General features: G+C 34.4%; 1 protein-coding gene across 2 annotated transcripts in view; it reads right to left on the bottom strand.

Annotated features, from left to right (window-relative positions):
• Positions 1-16,533, bottom strand: part of LOC128986084 (spastin-like) — a 59,071-nt gene extending 42,538 nt beyond the window's left edge. The window contains exons 1-3 of one of the 2 annotated variants that reach the window (XM_054406202.1): positions 15,768-16,533; positions 6,697-6,867; positions 2,665-2,828 (exon numbers count right to left, since the gene is read on the bottom strand). In XM_054406202.1, coding sequence (XP_054262177.1) covers positions 2,665-2,828; positions 6,697-6,867; positions 15,768-16,236 — 804 coding nt within the window. In that variant the 5' untranslated portion in view covers positions 16,237-16,533. The remainder of the gene's footprint in view (positions 1-2,664; positions 2,829-6,696; positions 6,868-15,767) is intronic. The other variant, XM_054406203.1, reaches the window with a different exon arrangement.
• Between the last annotated feature and the right edge of the window lie 797 nt (positions 16,534-17,330).

Genomic DNA, 17,330 nt, shown 5'->3' with positions numbered 1-17,330 from the left:
TATTGGATCATACAAGAACTTTTTTTATTTCCATAATCAATGACATAGTTTTGAAATCTATATATTTAATACACAGTTGTAAGTCTGTTTTCTCAGTCATTGCTGGACCGATCTACAAGATTTATTAAAATCCATGTTTTAGCCCCTGAGCTGTATAATAACTAAAATAGGCTTTACCTTCGTCACTGCAGCTCAAATTCTTGTGGTGTAACTACGTTACGGCCGTTTCGGCATTACAATGGAATGGGAGTATTCCACAGATACATACTTTTTCTTTTCCTTTTGTAGATTATTATCTCCAGGCCTTTTGTTTTTCTTTTTAGTTATCAATCTATCAATCATGTTACTTTTATAACCATTAGCTAAAGCTATATGTTTAATTATATTAAGTTCCTTATTATAATCGTTGTCCGGCAACGGTACATTCAACAGCCTATACACCATACTGTTGTAAGCGGCAAACTTTTGTGATGGCGGATGGTAAGACGTGTTGTGGATGGTTTGATCGGAAGTTTATACCATTTTGTTCAGAATATAAAGGACTATAACATACTAAATTTTTATCAAAATCGTTCGGGCCATTTTTGGGAAAATCCTATTTTTCCGTTATTTTATGGGAAAATCCCCATTAAAAATCAAAATTTCTAAAAAATGAAAAAACTATCAAAGCTGTAAGGATCATAACATACTATGTTAAATAAAAACCGGAGTTTTTTCTAAAATCCTATTTTTTGTTATTTTATGGGATTTTTATGGGAAAATAACATAGTTTACAATAATTTTGAACCGTAATTTGAAAAGAAATGGGATTTGTACCATTTTGTTCAGAATTTAAAGGGCTACAACATACTAAATTTTTATCAAAATCGTTCGGGCCATTTTTGAGAAAATCAGATTTTTCCGGTTTTTTATGGGGAAATGCCCATTAAAAATCAAAATTTCAAAAAAATTAAAAAAAAACGCCTGGAGATACCATGGATTAGAACCTACATACCAAATTTCATCGAAATCGGACCACAGGTGTAGTCCCTAGCTCTGTACACATCCAGACACACAGACACACACACACAGACATCACTTCGAAAACCACTTTTTTGGGTCCCCAAACTCAAACTCGAAAATTTTGACGAACACAATACTTTCTCCATATACTATGGTATAGGGGGAGAAAGTAAAAGGTAAAAACTCTAAAAACTAAAGTTTTCCCTTAGTAATAATTTATAGGCCTATGGGTGAAATGTTAAGAAAAGTATTATGCTTGATAAAAATAAAAATTTATTTTTTAACGATGATGAAGTTTGGGAATAAAAACATACATTAGAGGTGTGCAAGACGAGCTTAACCTACAAGCATTCGAAAGATAGAGCACCATATCAGAAAATCTAGCTTGAGCAAAGCTTTTAGGACCACGAAGCAGATAGCGCAATCATAAAATCCACGCTTCCACCAGAAAAAAACGTTTTTGTGAACTTGGAAAGCGATGATGGTGATGTTTCAATGATGGATGGAAATATTTAGCATTTTGCCTTGAACTTGATAACTTGTTTATTTTACCTGTGAAGGTTTGGACCAAAGGTCCACTTCACCACCTTCACAAGCATGAACGTGGGAGATCATGATGTTGTTTTCATGAATGATGGAGATGTTTAGGATCATGTTCAGGAAAAAGTGCCATTTGAAGAAAACAAAATGAACTGCAATCTATTATACTATTAAAGTGATACAATCAAATTTTATGTAAACGGATAAGGTCATTTACCAAATAAAAATATAGGCATATGGCACATCAAAATGAAGCTTAGAGTGTGTAGATTTGCCGAATAGTATTAATATGGACGAATTTCCTAAGTGCTCTGCCCCACAGGCTTATTTCTAAAGGGCTACGTCTGGCATGCTTCCAATGTTTAAATTATTTAGTTTAGTTTAGTTAATGAAATAGCTGGTCAGTTCAATGAACTGGTGTTTGTTTATTTACTCGAAAAAGATGTTTGTGATGCTTTATGTAGATTGGGGAGGGTTATGTTTGGTTTTAAAGTGAGGTTGTATACGTTTTGTAAAGTATTGCTCAAAGTTTCATTTTTTAAGTTATATAGTAAGCTACATGTGAAGAGGCTTGACTATTGAAGAGTTATGGTAAAACATGTCATTCATTAAACATCAATATGAAGCAATTGATGCTATTGCTACACTAAGGTATGTTGTCATATTCTTATGGATCTATTAACATCAAAAGTAGGGGTTTAAAAGTAAGTAGGTTTACGCTTTTAAATCAGTTTATATTTTCAAACTAAATCATAGAGTTGCTATATTTTAAAATGCACATCAGCATTACTTTAATAGCTCTCTAGGTCACATTTTCTTCCCGTTGCAAAGCACGGGTATAGCAGCTTGATTATTCCTAACTTAGTTACTGGTTTTGTAAAGTTTAAAATTATACTTAATCCTACATTATAATGTTAAATTACAATTTAAAAGGTTTGTAACGAATTAACTTATTACGTGACATAACAATTAATTCCATGACATTAAAACCTCTGCTCAAAAATAGATCAAGGCTCAAGCATTTTTTTCCAAAAGCTCGGCTCATTTGAAAATGTGAAACACCTATTGGTGCTCTAGCGTATATGATTGATCCAAAAACATTGAGTTAAAAATGTTACTTACACTTACTGACAATTGGCGTTTGATGGCCGGAGGAGTATGAGCATGTTTAGTAGGCTGGGGACTAGGGGAAGTGGTTTTTGAGCCCATGGATCGTGGCAGAGTTTTACTTTTTGTCAACACGTTTGTAGGTCTAGTGATTCCAGCAGTAAATTTACGACCAGATGCTGAAACAACAGTTTGCACTAAGTTCTCAGTTATGTTCTTTCCAGCTATGCTATAGTAATATAAACTATGAAAATAATAACAAAATAATTGTATGCTAAGATAAAGTAGGAACTAAAATATATATTGACTAGCTGTGTACCCGTTCTACAGACGGGGATCTTGTAGTCAGTTGAAACCTTTTTATAATCAGAACAGCAGTTGGTTTGCATATTTAGTGTGCATTTTTTCCAGATATGCAGGCAAAACTATTATAGGAATACTCATACACCATCGCAAATACAATATCTGACAGTCTTAAACCAAAGCAAATGCTTAGCTGTCAAATGTCACCCGGATATAAATCTTGTTAGTCTATATTTTATATCTAATGATTGATTAAACAAAAAAAAAACTGTTTTATGGATCTATGATGCATAGCCTTAAGGTATAATTGAAAGCTACTTCACACACTTGATAAAGTAATTCACCATAGCAAACTTTATTTCGGTTGACATTTTCATTAACAAAGGTGCTCTTGTCTTTTCCGCTATACACTGAGAAATAAGCACTCTAATGCGTTACAACAGACATACAAAGTACACACAAAAGTACAGAATTATCTTCTATATGTTATCACATCTAAAAGAATGTTATGTGTAAATAAATAATGTCAAATGTGAATTCAATTAGGACATTTACAATGGTTTAACCAAAGTAAAGTACAGGTAAAATAATAATTTTAAATCTTTGATAGTGTCATCAATTGTTATTATATCATATTTACTTATCGTGCAGTGATAATGCCGTCTAATGTAACAATTTATATTTGCATAATCCCAAGATGACTCATAATAATGTCAAAATGACTTCATACTATTTAAAATGGACTACTAAAGACAATTTAGATTGGTAATTTACAATAAACAGGCCACAAACTATGAGATGTTCCAAAATTATCCTCATTGTTTACTTTTGAATTTGTATATAAGTTGAATGTTAATAAACCATGTGTTATGTATCCAAACACCTCAGAGGCCTACTATTAGCTAAATTCATACCTCTAAATTATCACATGTGTTTACATGCAGTAAAAGGGCAAAAGGTTCCACCTATTGTAAATTTCCATATTTCACATTCTCATCAAACACCGTCATTTATTTAATAAGCTAAATTTATAATCACTGGAAGTTATTTATACAGTTTGAATTATTTTACAAAATTATTTTTCTCTTTCACTTTCAAAAATGTAATTAAAATACTCTTCATATAATACCAACCAATCATAAAAGTAACAGTGAATAGTGACATCAAGAAACCAGTGAACTAATTGTTGAAACAGATGTATGAAATTGAACATCAAGAATCAAGATTAATTCAATTGAGAATAAGTAGCCTAATGAAGAAGCAAGACAGGAAGATTATTTAAAACTTTTAATTGGTGATTTAACTTTACAGTATTTAAAATATCAAGATTTTTCTCAATTATTTAATACATATCATTTTACCTCAAGAAATATATTTGTGGAGATGACTACCATAAACTTTTGGTGAGATCAAACTGAACTTGTACTTTGCTAAATACTCACATTCAAAATTTCTATTGACTTTTGCCGTTTTGAACTTTTACCTAAATTATAATTTTACTAAATTCAAAATTTGAACTTTCTTCTTTCAAAAGTGTAAATTGAACTGTACATAACTTGTGATGAACATTAGGCTTATGCCTATACAACATCACATAAGCCTACTTTAAGCCGGCACATTCCTAGTACCCTGAGATTAAGAGTTTCATCTAAATTTATAACCCTACTTATTTGTATAATTTGACTAATAAAAGGTTTATATGTATTCATCACCTTGGACATTTATTTACCAAAAGAAAGATAAAAGAACTTTACAACTATTGATAGGCTACGTAAACAAAGTAAAACGTAAATAATTTGTAATGGTGTGCTAAAAATATGTTTCACTCAAAATAAGTTTAAATTTTCATAGCATGAACTAACATTTTGGAATCCAGACAGAAAACACAAAACTTATACAGTACGGTAAGTCATCAATTAAATTTAATACGGCTGTAAGAAATAAGATGCAACAACAACGATAACTAAGTTGTAAATAGTGATGTGTTGGTGTTGGTACCTAAAATTGGATCTCGTTCGAACGGTTCCATGAAAAAGTACCAGTACCAAAAACCAACGTCAAAATATGGTTACGGACCATTGAGTAAGCCTCCGTACCCATAGGGGATGGATGAGCCATAGACATATTGGCATTTATAGACATTTAGACATAGACATTCACACATAGACATTTATTACCAAGTTTAAGTTGTTGCCAGTTTAAGAATACTGTAGAAATGATCTTAGGTTAATTTTCAATTATGTTCTTTTCACAATTTCACCGCAATTACAGGAGTCGTCTGAACCAATTATAGTATAAAAATTAAAGTGTTCTTTAAGTAGTGCTTAAAGTTCTTGAAAAGTAAATGACATTTTTAAACAAGTAAGAATCTACCAAAACCTAATTTAAAGTATTAACAGTCAAGAATTCTACAGGTAGCCATAGTGCCTCCATATCAAATCTTTGAGAAAGGCTAAATCTGAAATATGTTTGAAATAGAGGTCTGTAAGCCTGAGATTTTTGATCAAGCCGAGCTTCTTTATGAGTTGAATTTTACTTAGTACAATGTAATAAGTTAATTTGTTAAGCCATACTTCTTTTCAATTGCAATTTTATGTTTTGGTGTTTTTGTATGGATTGTTTAGTTAAGGCTACTTAATAGTATGAGCTTAATTTACTTCTATAACAGAGTTTAACAATAAAAAGAACCAATGGTCTTAATGTGCGCCTTAATAAAAACGATTTTCATTAATTCATTCATTCATCGTGACTTTTATCAGAGTTTGCGGTAATATTGTGGTTATCCCCCACTGAGACATCATCATCGTCTTCCAAGATCGTGGCACAATCCTGAACTTCTCCATAGGCACGGAAACATCATCTTCTTCCGCGATCTTGGCAAAATCCTAAATGGTTGCTGAAGCAAAAGAAATGTCATTGTTTTCGACTACCACGCCAAAATCATGAATATCTTGCGCAGTCACGGAAACATTATCATCTTCCACTACCGTAGCAAAATCCTGGAAACCTCCTGCGGCCAAGTGGACATCATGTCTTTCACAATCAAGAGAAAATATTCAATATCCCTGTGGCCGTGGGACGTTGAACACTGGAACATTCTCCAAAACATGAATTTTTTAATTGCGTTATCCTCGGGGACGTTATCTGCAGTCACAATGTTATTGTAGTTGTAAAAGCTTGGCTCAAGCTCTCAAGCTTGTGGGCCAGGCTCGGCTCGGCTCGAAAATCGATACTCTCTATTTAAAAGCAATACTTTCCAGTAGACAATAGACAATATTCTTTATTCATCCAAGTACATAGTACAATTAAAGAGTGTCAACAATCAATTGTTATTCTCTCCAAAGCAAACCGAATTTGACCCAAAATGAATTTTGTCCGAGACCCAAAGGCAACATTTTTAAATTACCCGAAGTAAAATAATCTGGCCCGCAGATCTCTAATAGTATTGTAGAGAAAATTGAATTTTTTATTGGTAGAAGTACAAATACTCCTAGGTTTATTTGCCGATCTGATTTTAAAAAAGCGGTCGAGTTCATTCACTGAATCAGCATAGAAGTGCGTCTGGTGTGACCCACCGGGGGCCACATAGATTCTAGATTTGGTCCTGAAAACATTGACTTATTAGTAATAGTAGTTTTACTGTAAAATAACAAAGACAGAAGCAATTTTCAATGTTTTTACCGAGGCCTTCATTAATACCTATAATTATTGTACAAATTTACAGATAAAACAATGCAAACTCACCCAAAAAATTGAGCCGGTCCTTAGCCATTATCAAGTTCTGCTTCATCTTTTCATGCAGGCGTTGAGCTCTTTCCCATACTTCACCTTTTCCATTTCGGCAATCGATGGCAATTCCTTTTTCTAGTTCTGTGATTCCTTTTTTGTAAAGTTCAATGGCAAGTTCTTTATGACCTGCAATAATCAAATTGTTAATGCATCTAGGTATAAATGTTACCATGCACCAAATTTGTATTAGACTATGCATTAGACTATATCACTGGTTACCAAACAGTCGATCTGTCAGCTACCGGTAGGTGGTTGGGTGATTTTGGACAGCTCACAACTGCACACAATTTTAACATAAAGATAAATGCTTTTTTGCCTATGGTTAGTTATTGTCAGCTGCACTTTAGTTTACGTCCTACATTTACTCACATACTTCAGTTTGGTTAAGGTTAGGTTTAGTTCAATGTATAATGTATAATAGTAAATTTAGGACGTAAACTAAAGTACAACCTTATTGTCTACAAGTGTAACAATTTTACAACAATTATTTAAAGAAAAGTTGAATTTTAATCATTGGACATACAGGACTGATCACCTGTCAGTAAGATTATCAGTTGGATAAGCTGCAACTCCAGCCGGCCTAACAACAATCAGCTGGACTTTCCAAGTTAACAAAGGCAAACTCAAACATGTTTTATACTGCATAACCTCTCCCCCTTGTCTCTTCCTAAATTCTCAGTGTCAGGTTGCCAGTGAAGTTCAATCACGCATCATACTGGATGGATTGGCCTGAAATTTAGTATGATGATAAAACATTCCCGATTAATATATAGGCATATTCTTATCTCAAAAATCCTTTCGGGCTCCGCCCCAGTGGCTCTGTAGTTCCCCCTGTTAACCTTAAGAGTATTCATATTTAAAGGGAATAAAAGAATTCAGCTGTTTCAACTAAAAAGGTTGGTTCTATGATATGCAAAAGCATTCAAAGTTATAAGATTTATCAACCGGGTGCAGCACTATTATTCTTTTATTCATGAAAACAGCTAATTTGAACCAAGCAGCAACAAAAAACCGTGATACGCAATGAGAACTGTCAAAGTTGGATTGTTTACACTTATGTTTATGATTTTAATTTCATCAATAATTTGTAATATTTTGCGAATCTTTAATAATTTATTTTGCTCTATTTGTTTAGCTGAAGTGGTAGAACACTAGGGCTATGGTAGATGTGCAATACTGTAGTATACCGTAAATTTAAAGAAGGAAATTTTATCAAACTGCATATATTCATTCACATATTTCCTTTGGTATCTGTCTATTTGGAGCAAGAACTCAAATCAATCTAGATAAAATATTAAAACATAAAAAAGAGCAGGAAGAGTAATGCTCAGGCTAAATTCTGATGTCTCCACAAAAGAGCACTTCAAAAACTGTTTATGGGCAATATATTTTTGACTCAATTTTAATTTTTTTAAATAAAACCTCATCCGATGTATCTAGTCTACCGGTTCATCGATATGAAACAAAGGAAAAAAATCTGTTTTTGCAAAATAGGCACAGATTAAAGTTTTACTGGGTGAAACCGTGCGAATTTGAACAAATAATAAATTAGGATATTATAGCAATGTCGTTAGAAGATGCTTCCTTGTATCGACGTTGGTCTTGAGCTCGATCGTTGGCATCATTTTAAGTTCTTTTTTCCTGTTCAGTAGAAGTATTTTGAAGAACGGAGCTCATCATGCTGAAAACCTGCGCGTATGGATTAATATCGGCCAAATGTCAAGTCAAAATGTGCTGTACTGCAAGAGCCATTAGTTTTGTTTAGCATTCTTTCTTTAACAGAGGTTTCAACGTTGTAGATATAAATTTGGGCATATGTGGGATGCTCCCCTTCTGACGGTTGGAAGGTGCCAATTGAGTGATAAATTGTGTTGTGCACCTTATACATGAAAGACCCTCTACCGTTATGTTCTTCAATTTTAGCTCGAGTGCTGACCATTGCGAGAGCAGAGTTGTACGATCTAATGTTCTTTTTGTAGTTTCTGCACAAATTATTTGCTCGATTTAGTAGGCTCTGGATATAATAGCTTTCTCGGTATGGTGGTAGATTCACTTTTCCTTTATGGCAGCAGGATGAAAATCCTTCTTCTCGTCCTATTTTTTCTTCTTTAAAATGTAGCACACCACATTTCTGATATTTTAATGCCGTCTCGCCAAGTGAATGCTGCTAAGTTCTTGTATTCGTCAGTGTAATTTTGTAAGTACACATTGCCACTAACTGTTCCAGCTCCTCGTCTGGGTTCCTTAAGTTTTGCATTGCTTGCCGAATGTTGACTCGCCATGTCCGACCGGCAATATTTCTTTGTTTCAATATTTCTTTGTCGTCGGGTCCTTGGCATTTTTAAACGAAAATAAAATGTAAAACTTTTCTCCTTTAGTGTCCTATAGGTAACTAAACATTTCTTTGCCGGGTTTTTAATTACTTTTAAAAACATGCAAACTGTTTACATTTCAAAACCAAACAAAACAGCTGGGATTTTTTTTCTAAGTATTGACATCTGTTTCAGTATATAATAACATTCATATCAATCACAATGTTATCCTTATGGAAGGGACTTTGAGGGCAGCCCACGCCCTTAAAAAGATACATTTCGAAAATCTAAAGCCAGTTTGCACAACTACACACCTAGACGAACATTTTGGTATATAATATATGTGGGGTTAAATCTTTAAACAAAAAAGCCTTATGGTTCACAAAATTTAACGTTGCGTATTAAATATATAGGCCTAGATGAAAAAGAACCATAATTTGCTGGTATACGTTTTTTTAAACATATCCCAGAAGGAATACAAAATGAAAAGGATCCAAAAGAGTGTAAAACAAAACAAAGAAATTCTTAATAAACATGGCCATTTTATTCTCTAGAAGAATTTTTCCACCTCCCTCAAGAATACTAGACATTAATACGGCATATCTGTATGGGGAGATGTATTTTTAAAATTTTTTAATCTTTATTTTATTTTATATTTTAACTAGCAGAGTACCCGTAGTACTTTGTGCGGGGTTGGTGTGTAAGTATAAAATGCTTATTGCAGTTATACATGGCTTTGCGTTTGCAATGGGAGAGTACACGGTTTAAGAAAATTTTGTTCTTTAAATTTATGGTAGGCCCCTATAGCTATAGTATAGCACTTCTACAATATCCATAATGTTCTACCAATACACCTAAACAATAGAAAAAAGTAAAGTTCTCATTCTGTATCACAGCTTTTTGTTGCTAGTTGGTTCAAATTAGCTGTTCTAACCTCTCTTAGCAGTTCCATAATCTTACTAATATTATAAAAATGAAAGTTTGTGTGTGTGTAAGTTTGAAGTTCAATCACGCATTAACTACCAGACGGATTCGGCTGAAATTTGGCATGATGAAAGCTCACATTTCTGATTAACATATAGGCATATACTTATCTCAAAAATAATTTCGGGCTCTGCCCCAGTGGCTCTGTAGTTCCATCAAGTACTTAAGTACTTTGTTGCTCCAAGCAAAAAAGGTTCAAATAATAGCCTAGCATATATAACAGTAGAACATAGAGGTAATTTCTGTTTCTTAAAACTAACCAAAAATATTTATGTCGTGATTAGTTTTGATAACTCGGTAATGGAACCCTAACCAGTCGCAAAATAGTTAGCAATTAGACGTTGATTTTTTTGGTAGAATATGTAAATCAATCACACCTTTAGGAGGATTACCACCACATAAACTTACACTAGGCTAATAGTGGTTTTTTTTACTGTTGATCAGAAACAAATTTAGGGTTAAGTTCTGTCAATGGGATGCCTTTACTGCTTTACTTAAGGCTAATTTTGTTAAACCTTTACAAAATGAGCATATAGCCTACTTAAAAATAATACCTAACTTAGAAATAATAACTGGGTAGGGTATTGATGCTAATTTAGCGGTTTTGAACAAGAACTAAGTTTATCTCAACACCCCATTTTTTGCATTTTCTTATTTTAGGAAGACAATTTTCAATAATGTATTTTAATCGTGGAAGCCTTTTTATCAGCATTAACCAAAAAACCAAAGCTACCTTAATAAACCAATATTTATTCATAAACATGTTTGCTGCCTTTAGCAGTTAATATCATTCAAATTCTTTATTGAAAATAAAATCAACAAAAGCAAACAAAGACAAACAACAAACTGTTTTTTTTTGTTTTTTACACAAAAGATATGTTGTACTGGGATATCTAGCTGGCACATAGATAATTTGATTCTGAGTTTGTTCAAATATTACAATAGTTTCTTTCAGGCCCGTTTTTGACCCTGTCAGCGCCCTAGGCACAACTACTAATAGTAGCGCCCTTTGCAATATATATAACGGGTGTACCGACCGGGAATCATGCGGGAGTTTTTTGAACCAGGAATTGTGTGAATTCGTAATTGTATTCGTCAGTGTAATTTTGTAAGTACACATTGTATAATTAAACACACGGCCATGAGGGATGATCAGAATATTGCCGTGATCGCGAAAGACGATGATGATCTTCACACAACTGCGGGACATGATTAACATTTTGCCGCAATCGCAGGAGACGATTAACATGTATTCACGTCCGCGGGAGATGGTTACGATGTCTACAGGACTGCGGGAGATACAATAATGATTTTTGCACGGCCGCGGGTCGTGTGGGATGATCAGAATTATGCCTCGATCGCGGAAGACGATGATAATGTCCATATGACAGTGGGAAAAATCAGAACTTTCCTTCATTCGCGGAAGACAATGATCTCCATATGTCCACGGGGGGGGGGGGGGGGGGATGATGATTCCCATTTTTCTGCAATTGCGGGAGATGGTACAATGTCTTCACGACTATGGGAGACGATTACGATGTCTACAGGACCGCGGGAGATACAATAATGATTTCTACACGGCCGCGAGGGATGATCATAATATTGCCGCGATCACGGAAGACGATGATAATGACCACACGATCGCGGGAAAAGGTCAGAACTTTGCCTAATTTGCGGAAGAAGATGATGATCTCCGCAAGACCGAAGAGATGATTAACATTTTGCCACAATCGTGGGAGGCAATACCTATGTCCAGTGTTGGGAAGTAGCGCGCTACTTTTTTTGTAGCGTTAGCTGTAGCGTCGCTACTTTTAAGATTTTGTAGCTTTAGCTGTAGCTAGCTACATTTTTAAAGTAGTTGTAGCGGAATTTTAGCTACTTTTCTCGCTACATTAACATTGTTTGAGATAGTGATTTTTACCATAACCTCAACCTTACGTGAAACAACATCTTTCAAACTGAGATTTCCAAAACAATTAGGCCTACTTTCTTGGCTTCATACGGCTGGTTGCAGCCGTTTCATTCCCTATTACAACGTTGTGTGGACATGGAGGCCATTAAATAAGTGTTATCCACATTTTTAGCTTTCATTTCCTTAATTTACTACTCTATGATTACTGTCAGATAAAATAAAATCGCTAGATGCAGACGACGTTTAAACGTTACCGGTACCAGTGACAAGACAAGCTATTAAATGCTTGCAAGTGATTGACAGGGAAATTAGTAATCAATTTAGTTTCTTTGTTATATTGATAGTTTTTTAACTAGTGTTTTAATGGAAACCAACACTAAACCTTAAACTAATGAGAAAGCTGGTCTATCAACCTTTGCTTCAGCTGTTGATTGTGGTTCATCGTCACAAGCCCTTCCTTGGTTAGATTACAAAGATTTTTCAAAGGTTTACTAAATTAACAAAGAGGAAATTACCTGATGAGATTTAAGATATGCCTAGACTACATGATAATTGTAACGAAAAAATCTCCATATAACATGAAACTTACATTTAAAAAATAGCATAGTTTGCTCCTGCTAACAGCTCTATTCCTAGGCTATGCTATGGTTTAAGACGAATACCAAGTTCAATTATTAGGAATTCGAATATATCTGTTTAGTCCTTGCAAGAACAAGCCTACTATAGCCAACTTGTTACATAACCAAGTAGGCCTACATGTTATTTTTACTTTACAAATTTCAACACGTTTCAATTAAAAGCCAATTTCAGGATAAGTTGCTGAACTGTTTTCTGTACCAACTAGGTTGAAGCACAATTTGCCCTATGCATAATGACAATAAAGGACGATTTCTTGACATTGAAAAGTGTTATTCATAGAACAAGTAACTTATCACTATGGTTAAAAGTTATAGCAATGACGTTTTTAACATTAAAAGTAAAGAAAGACAATAAACTCCAATTTCAATAGGCTAGGCTCTGTAACACAAAAAAGTATTTTTAAATCATCGTTTTACAGTTTAAGTGGTCTTAATTGTTGATATAAGACATCTATAAATGAATCTATATTAAAGAAATAAAATGAGCTTTTAAAATATAGTTTGGTTGTATGTCCTTTGAACTTAATGAAATTTACATATAAGATGCTTAAAAATAATGCAATATTTAAATATAAGTACTAAATATGATGGGACACCCAACTATTTGATGCTGTTGTTGTAATGTTAGGTTTATAATGCCAACAAATTAAATAAAATCCAGGAATAATTTGTTTCCAAGTAATGTTAGATACAATACTGACATTTCTTGTTTAAATGTTTGTTCAATAAAAATGTTGTTGCAATTAATTTTACATTTACCTAATGTGCGTGGAATAAAAAGTAACGTCTTTGGGAAAGTAGCTAAAATTGTAGCTGTAGCTACATTTTATTGTAGCTGTAGTTGTAGCTAGCTACTTTTTCGGAACTGTAGCTGTAGCTAAGCTACTTTTTTGGAAATGTAGCAGTAGTTGTAGCTAGCTACATTTTAAAAGTAGCTTCCCCAACACTGCCTATGTCCACACGACCGCGGGGGACGATATAATAATGTCCTCACAACGCAGATTCACGGTAGACGATGATAATCTCCTCGCGACCGCGGGATATATGCTCATATATTACTTTGATCATGGAAGACGATAATTGTGTTTGAACGACCCAACCGCGGAAAATAGTAAGAATTTTGCCGCAAACGCGGGAGACGATTACGGATGTCTACATAGCCCCAAGGGATTATCAGAAGTTTGCCGGGATCGAATGCAAATACAACCACCAATTTTTTAATATTTTCCAAACTTTTGGCGCTCCCCAAAAAAGCCAATTGCCTTGCGCCCTAGGCACGTGCCTACCGTGCCTATTCGGTAAATTGGCCCTGGTTTCTTTTCCATTTGAGCTTTATAGGGACTTATGTCCCTACAAGCCACTAGTTTATTTTATTAACTAGTGTTTTAAGCTCCTTATGTGTAGCACTTAATATTCATTATCAGATTCATTACTATTTTTAAATTTATTAATACAAACAGTGCAATAGACCATGTCATGCAACACACATTAAATTACAATAAAAAAATAGTAAATTTAAAGCTAAGATTTCAAATGCAGATTAATGTAACAAGGAAATTATAAACTAGCCTTTGCAGGCATTATAAATAAAAAGTAGCTTAATAACAATCAACAGGTACTACAGTGAAAGTAACATATGTGCCAAAAAAGATTTCCTGACAGAATGCCTGATCAAAAATCTTAAACTCAAGCATCGTTCATTCTATTCCAATCCAAAGTCTTTAAAAAGTAGATTCCTCCAAAGTAACTTAATATCGATTCGATATTAAAGATATCGAAATTTTGATCTGATATTTTTGTGATATCGATATTGGATGATATGTTGTGATTGTTATGATATGGCGTGAGGACAATAATATGAAGATAAATCCCAGCAAATGTTCTGTAATAACGTACCATCGCTCTCTAAATCCGCTCATCTTTTTGTATTTTTTGGGAGTAGACAGTATTCCAAGAACCACGACCATCAAAGACCTAGGAATTATTTTCTCACACGACCTACGGTTTGGAGATCATGTGGACCATGTTACCAAGAAAGGAAACAAAATGCTGGGATTCATCATACGATTCACACGAGGTATCCGTTGTCCCCATGCTTTGAAGTCTCTGTACTGCGCATTAGTCAGACAAGGTCTTGAATATGCTTCTGTGGTCTGGTCGCCCTACACGGAATTCGACAGGCAACGCTTGGACGCCATCCAGAAAAGATTTCTTCGTCTGGTCTGTGTTAGAAATAGCTAGGTACTCCTATAGAGACGCTCCCGTGGACGACTGTGCACAGATGCTGGGATTGCATCCTTTAGACCTTCTAAGAGATGATCCTGTGTCTCCTATACAAGATCATGAATGGCATTCTCAGTTGCTCCGAACTTCTTCTGGAGATCGACATCAGGGTTCCAGGCAGAACTCGTCTCAAAACATTTTTTGGCCGGCGCTTCAGGTCAACATCCTATGACGCCAACAGTCCACTCGCTAGGATTCTTCGCCTGGGAAACACGGTGTCAGGTGCAGTGGACTTCTTCTTCGACGGCTTCAAACTAGCTCGAAGAAAGTTCCTCACTGTCCTTGGCGAGCAACGGAATGAAATTGCTTACTTGAACTTTTGTCGATGATTGTCTCACCTTCAAATGTTTTTGTTGTTATTCAGCCTTACGCTATTTTTTTTCAATTTTTTGGCATTCATTTACATATTTATTGTAACGGGTATTGTTATTTATTTATATTGTATTTATTAATATTGTTATTTATTCATATTGTTATTTATTTATATTGTTGTTATTTATTTTGTCATTTATGTATATTGTTAGGTATTAACTTTATTGTTATTTATTGTTGATTTTTTCTATTGTTCTTTCGATTGTCACATTGTTTGTGTGAAGTTGGAAACTGTTTGTTGCCTTTTTTTTCAAATGGCTCTGCCGTTGGAATGATAATAAATGATAAATGATAAATGATTGGAGGCTGGAATAGTTAGGCTATTGATATCGAATATCGAAAGATTGGTGATATCGCAACAACCCTAGATGGTGGAAAAATCGCATGAAGGTTTACTTATCGAATCGATAGTTTCAATTGATAATAGCATAGCCCAGTTAAGAAACTGTACCCAAAAACTGTTAAGTTAGGAGGAAAATAACTTAGGCTAATATAAAAAAACAAATTCTAACCTAAGTTACGTACCTTCATTCTCTTCATCAATTTTCAGTGCTTTTGAGATGAATTCAAATGCTTTTCTGTGATGATCTTTTTGCTTGGCTAATAATGGATCTACTGACCCAGGAGAATTTATATGCTTGGCTCTGTGATAAGACATCTGTTCTGTAAACTCTTCACAAAGATGTTCAAGGGGCAATTCTACAACTGGCTGTATTGTTGGTTGGACGTCGGTGTTATTTCTGCTGCTGTATCTTGTGTGTAGATGAACAGTTCTGAATATAAATATTTTAGATGTCGACTTCCAAATATAACGAAATATAACATAGAACAAATATAACAGAGATCTTAAAATGTTAAAAACAAAGATTAACGGAAAAGATACGATGTATAAATTTCTTTCATGTACAGACTCAGGTGTACATGAAGGGCTAACTTTGTCTTCAGCAGGGGATCGTGATTTTTTGTGGCATTTCGGATTGGTTTTCCGATTCATCAGACGAGAAAATTTAACTTACTTCATAAAATAAACACGTTGAATGTCGTGTTCGTTCTCTAGTTAATAAACACGACATATTATTTTACCCTTTCAAAACAAAGAAAGGCTCTGCTCTGACATTAGGTTACGATTTACGAACTTCAAAATAAACAGATTCTAAATAGGCCTAGTACGTAAATACGATCTAGAACTCATGAAATCCAAAGTCAGGTTCTGTTACCTACTTACTTGATAAATTATTAATCTTGTCTATACGAGCAACAAAAAATCAACTATGAACACTACACAATACAATCCATTGACTTTATATCTACACTAAGCAGAACAGCAGAACTCCAACTAACTGTCAGTCAAATGAATGTTTTTTTTTTTTTTTTTTTTATCTTATTTGCTTGAAAGCAGGCTTATATTATATGCAGCCTCGTTGTGCACTAATTTATTTGACGATTCTGTGGTTTTCATTAGAGTTTGGTGAGTTTTTGTTAGTATTGACTTGGAATTGTTGAGGATATTGTTTTAGTTTGGTGGTAAATTTAATTTTGGTTTTTGTTTTTTTTTGTCAGATAATAGATGGGATTTAGTACGATTCTAAGGCCATGATAGGATAGTTGGGAGAGGGGTTGGGTTGGAGTCTTCTCGCTTGAGGGCTGTCAAGCATTTCTATCCCGAAAACCCAGACAGCACACTTCCCATAGTAGTCCCATATGTCCTGAGAATGTCTCGGGATATGTACGCTATCCTCAGGATATCCCGCAAAATCCCGGGACGAGTACGAAATCCACAGGATATCCTACAATATACCGTAATGTCCCGGGAGTTGTAAGTTAACCTCAGGATATCCTGTAAAGTCCCGGGATATGTACGAATGGCATAGGATATCCCAGAATGTCCCATGACATCCCGGGACATGTAGATGTACAAAATCCACTGGATATCCTGTAATGTCCCGTAATGTCCCGGTAACAAACTGAAGAAAAAAATACTACCACTGATGAAATGTATATCTAAATTTAAATGTTCAACAAGGCCAATATATAATAATTTGTTTTTTTCACTAGCGCTTTCAAAAACTAGGTTTCCATCTTCAGGCT

Source organism: Macrosteles quadrilineatus, unplaced genomic scaffold (genome assembly GCF_028750875.1).
Source record: "Macrosteles quadrilineatus isolate MER2022 unplaced genomic scaffold, UCM_ALF_1.0 Scaffold_2__2_contigs__length_208266976, whole genome shotgun sequence".
In the NCBI taxonomy this organism is placed as follows: domain Eukaryota; kingdom Metazoa; phylum Arthropoda; class Insecta; order Hemiptera; family Cicadellidae; genus Macrosteles; species Macrosteles quadrilineatus.
The sequence above is the reverse complement of the archived record's forward strand: the minus strand, read 5'-3'. Positions and strand labels throughout refer to the sequence as shown.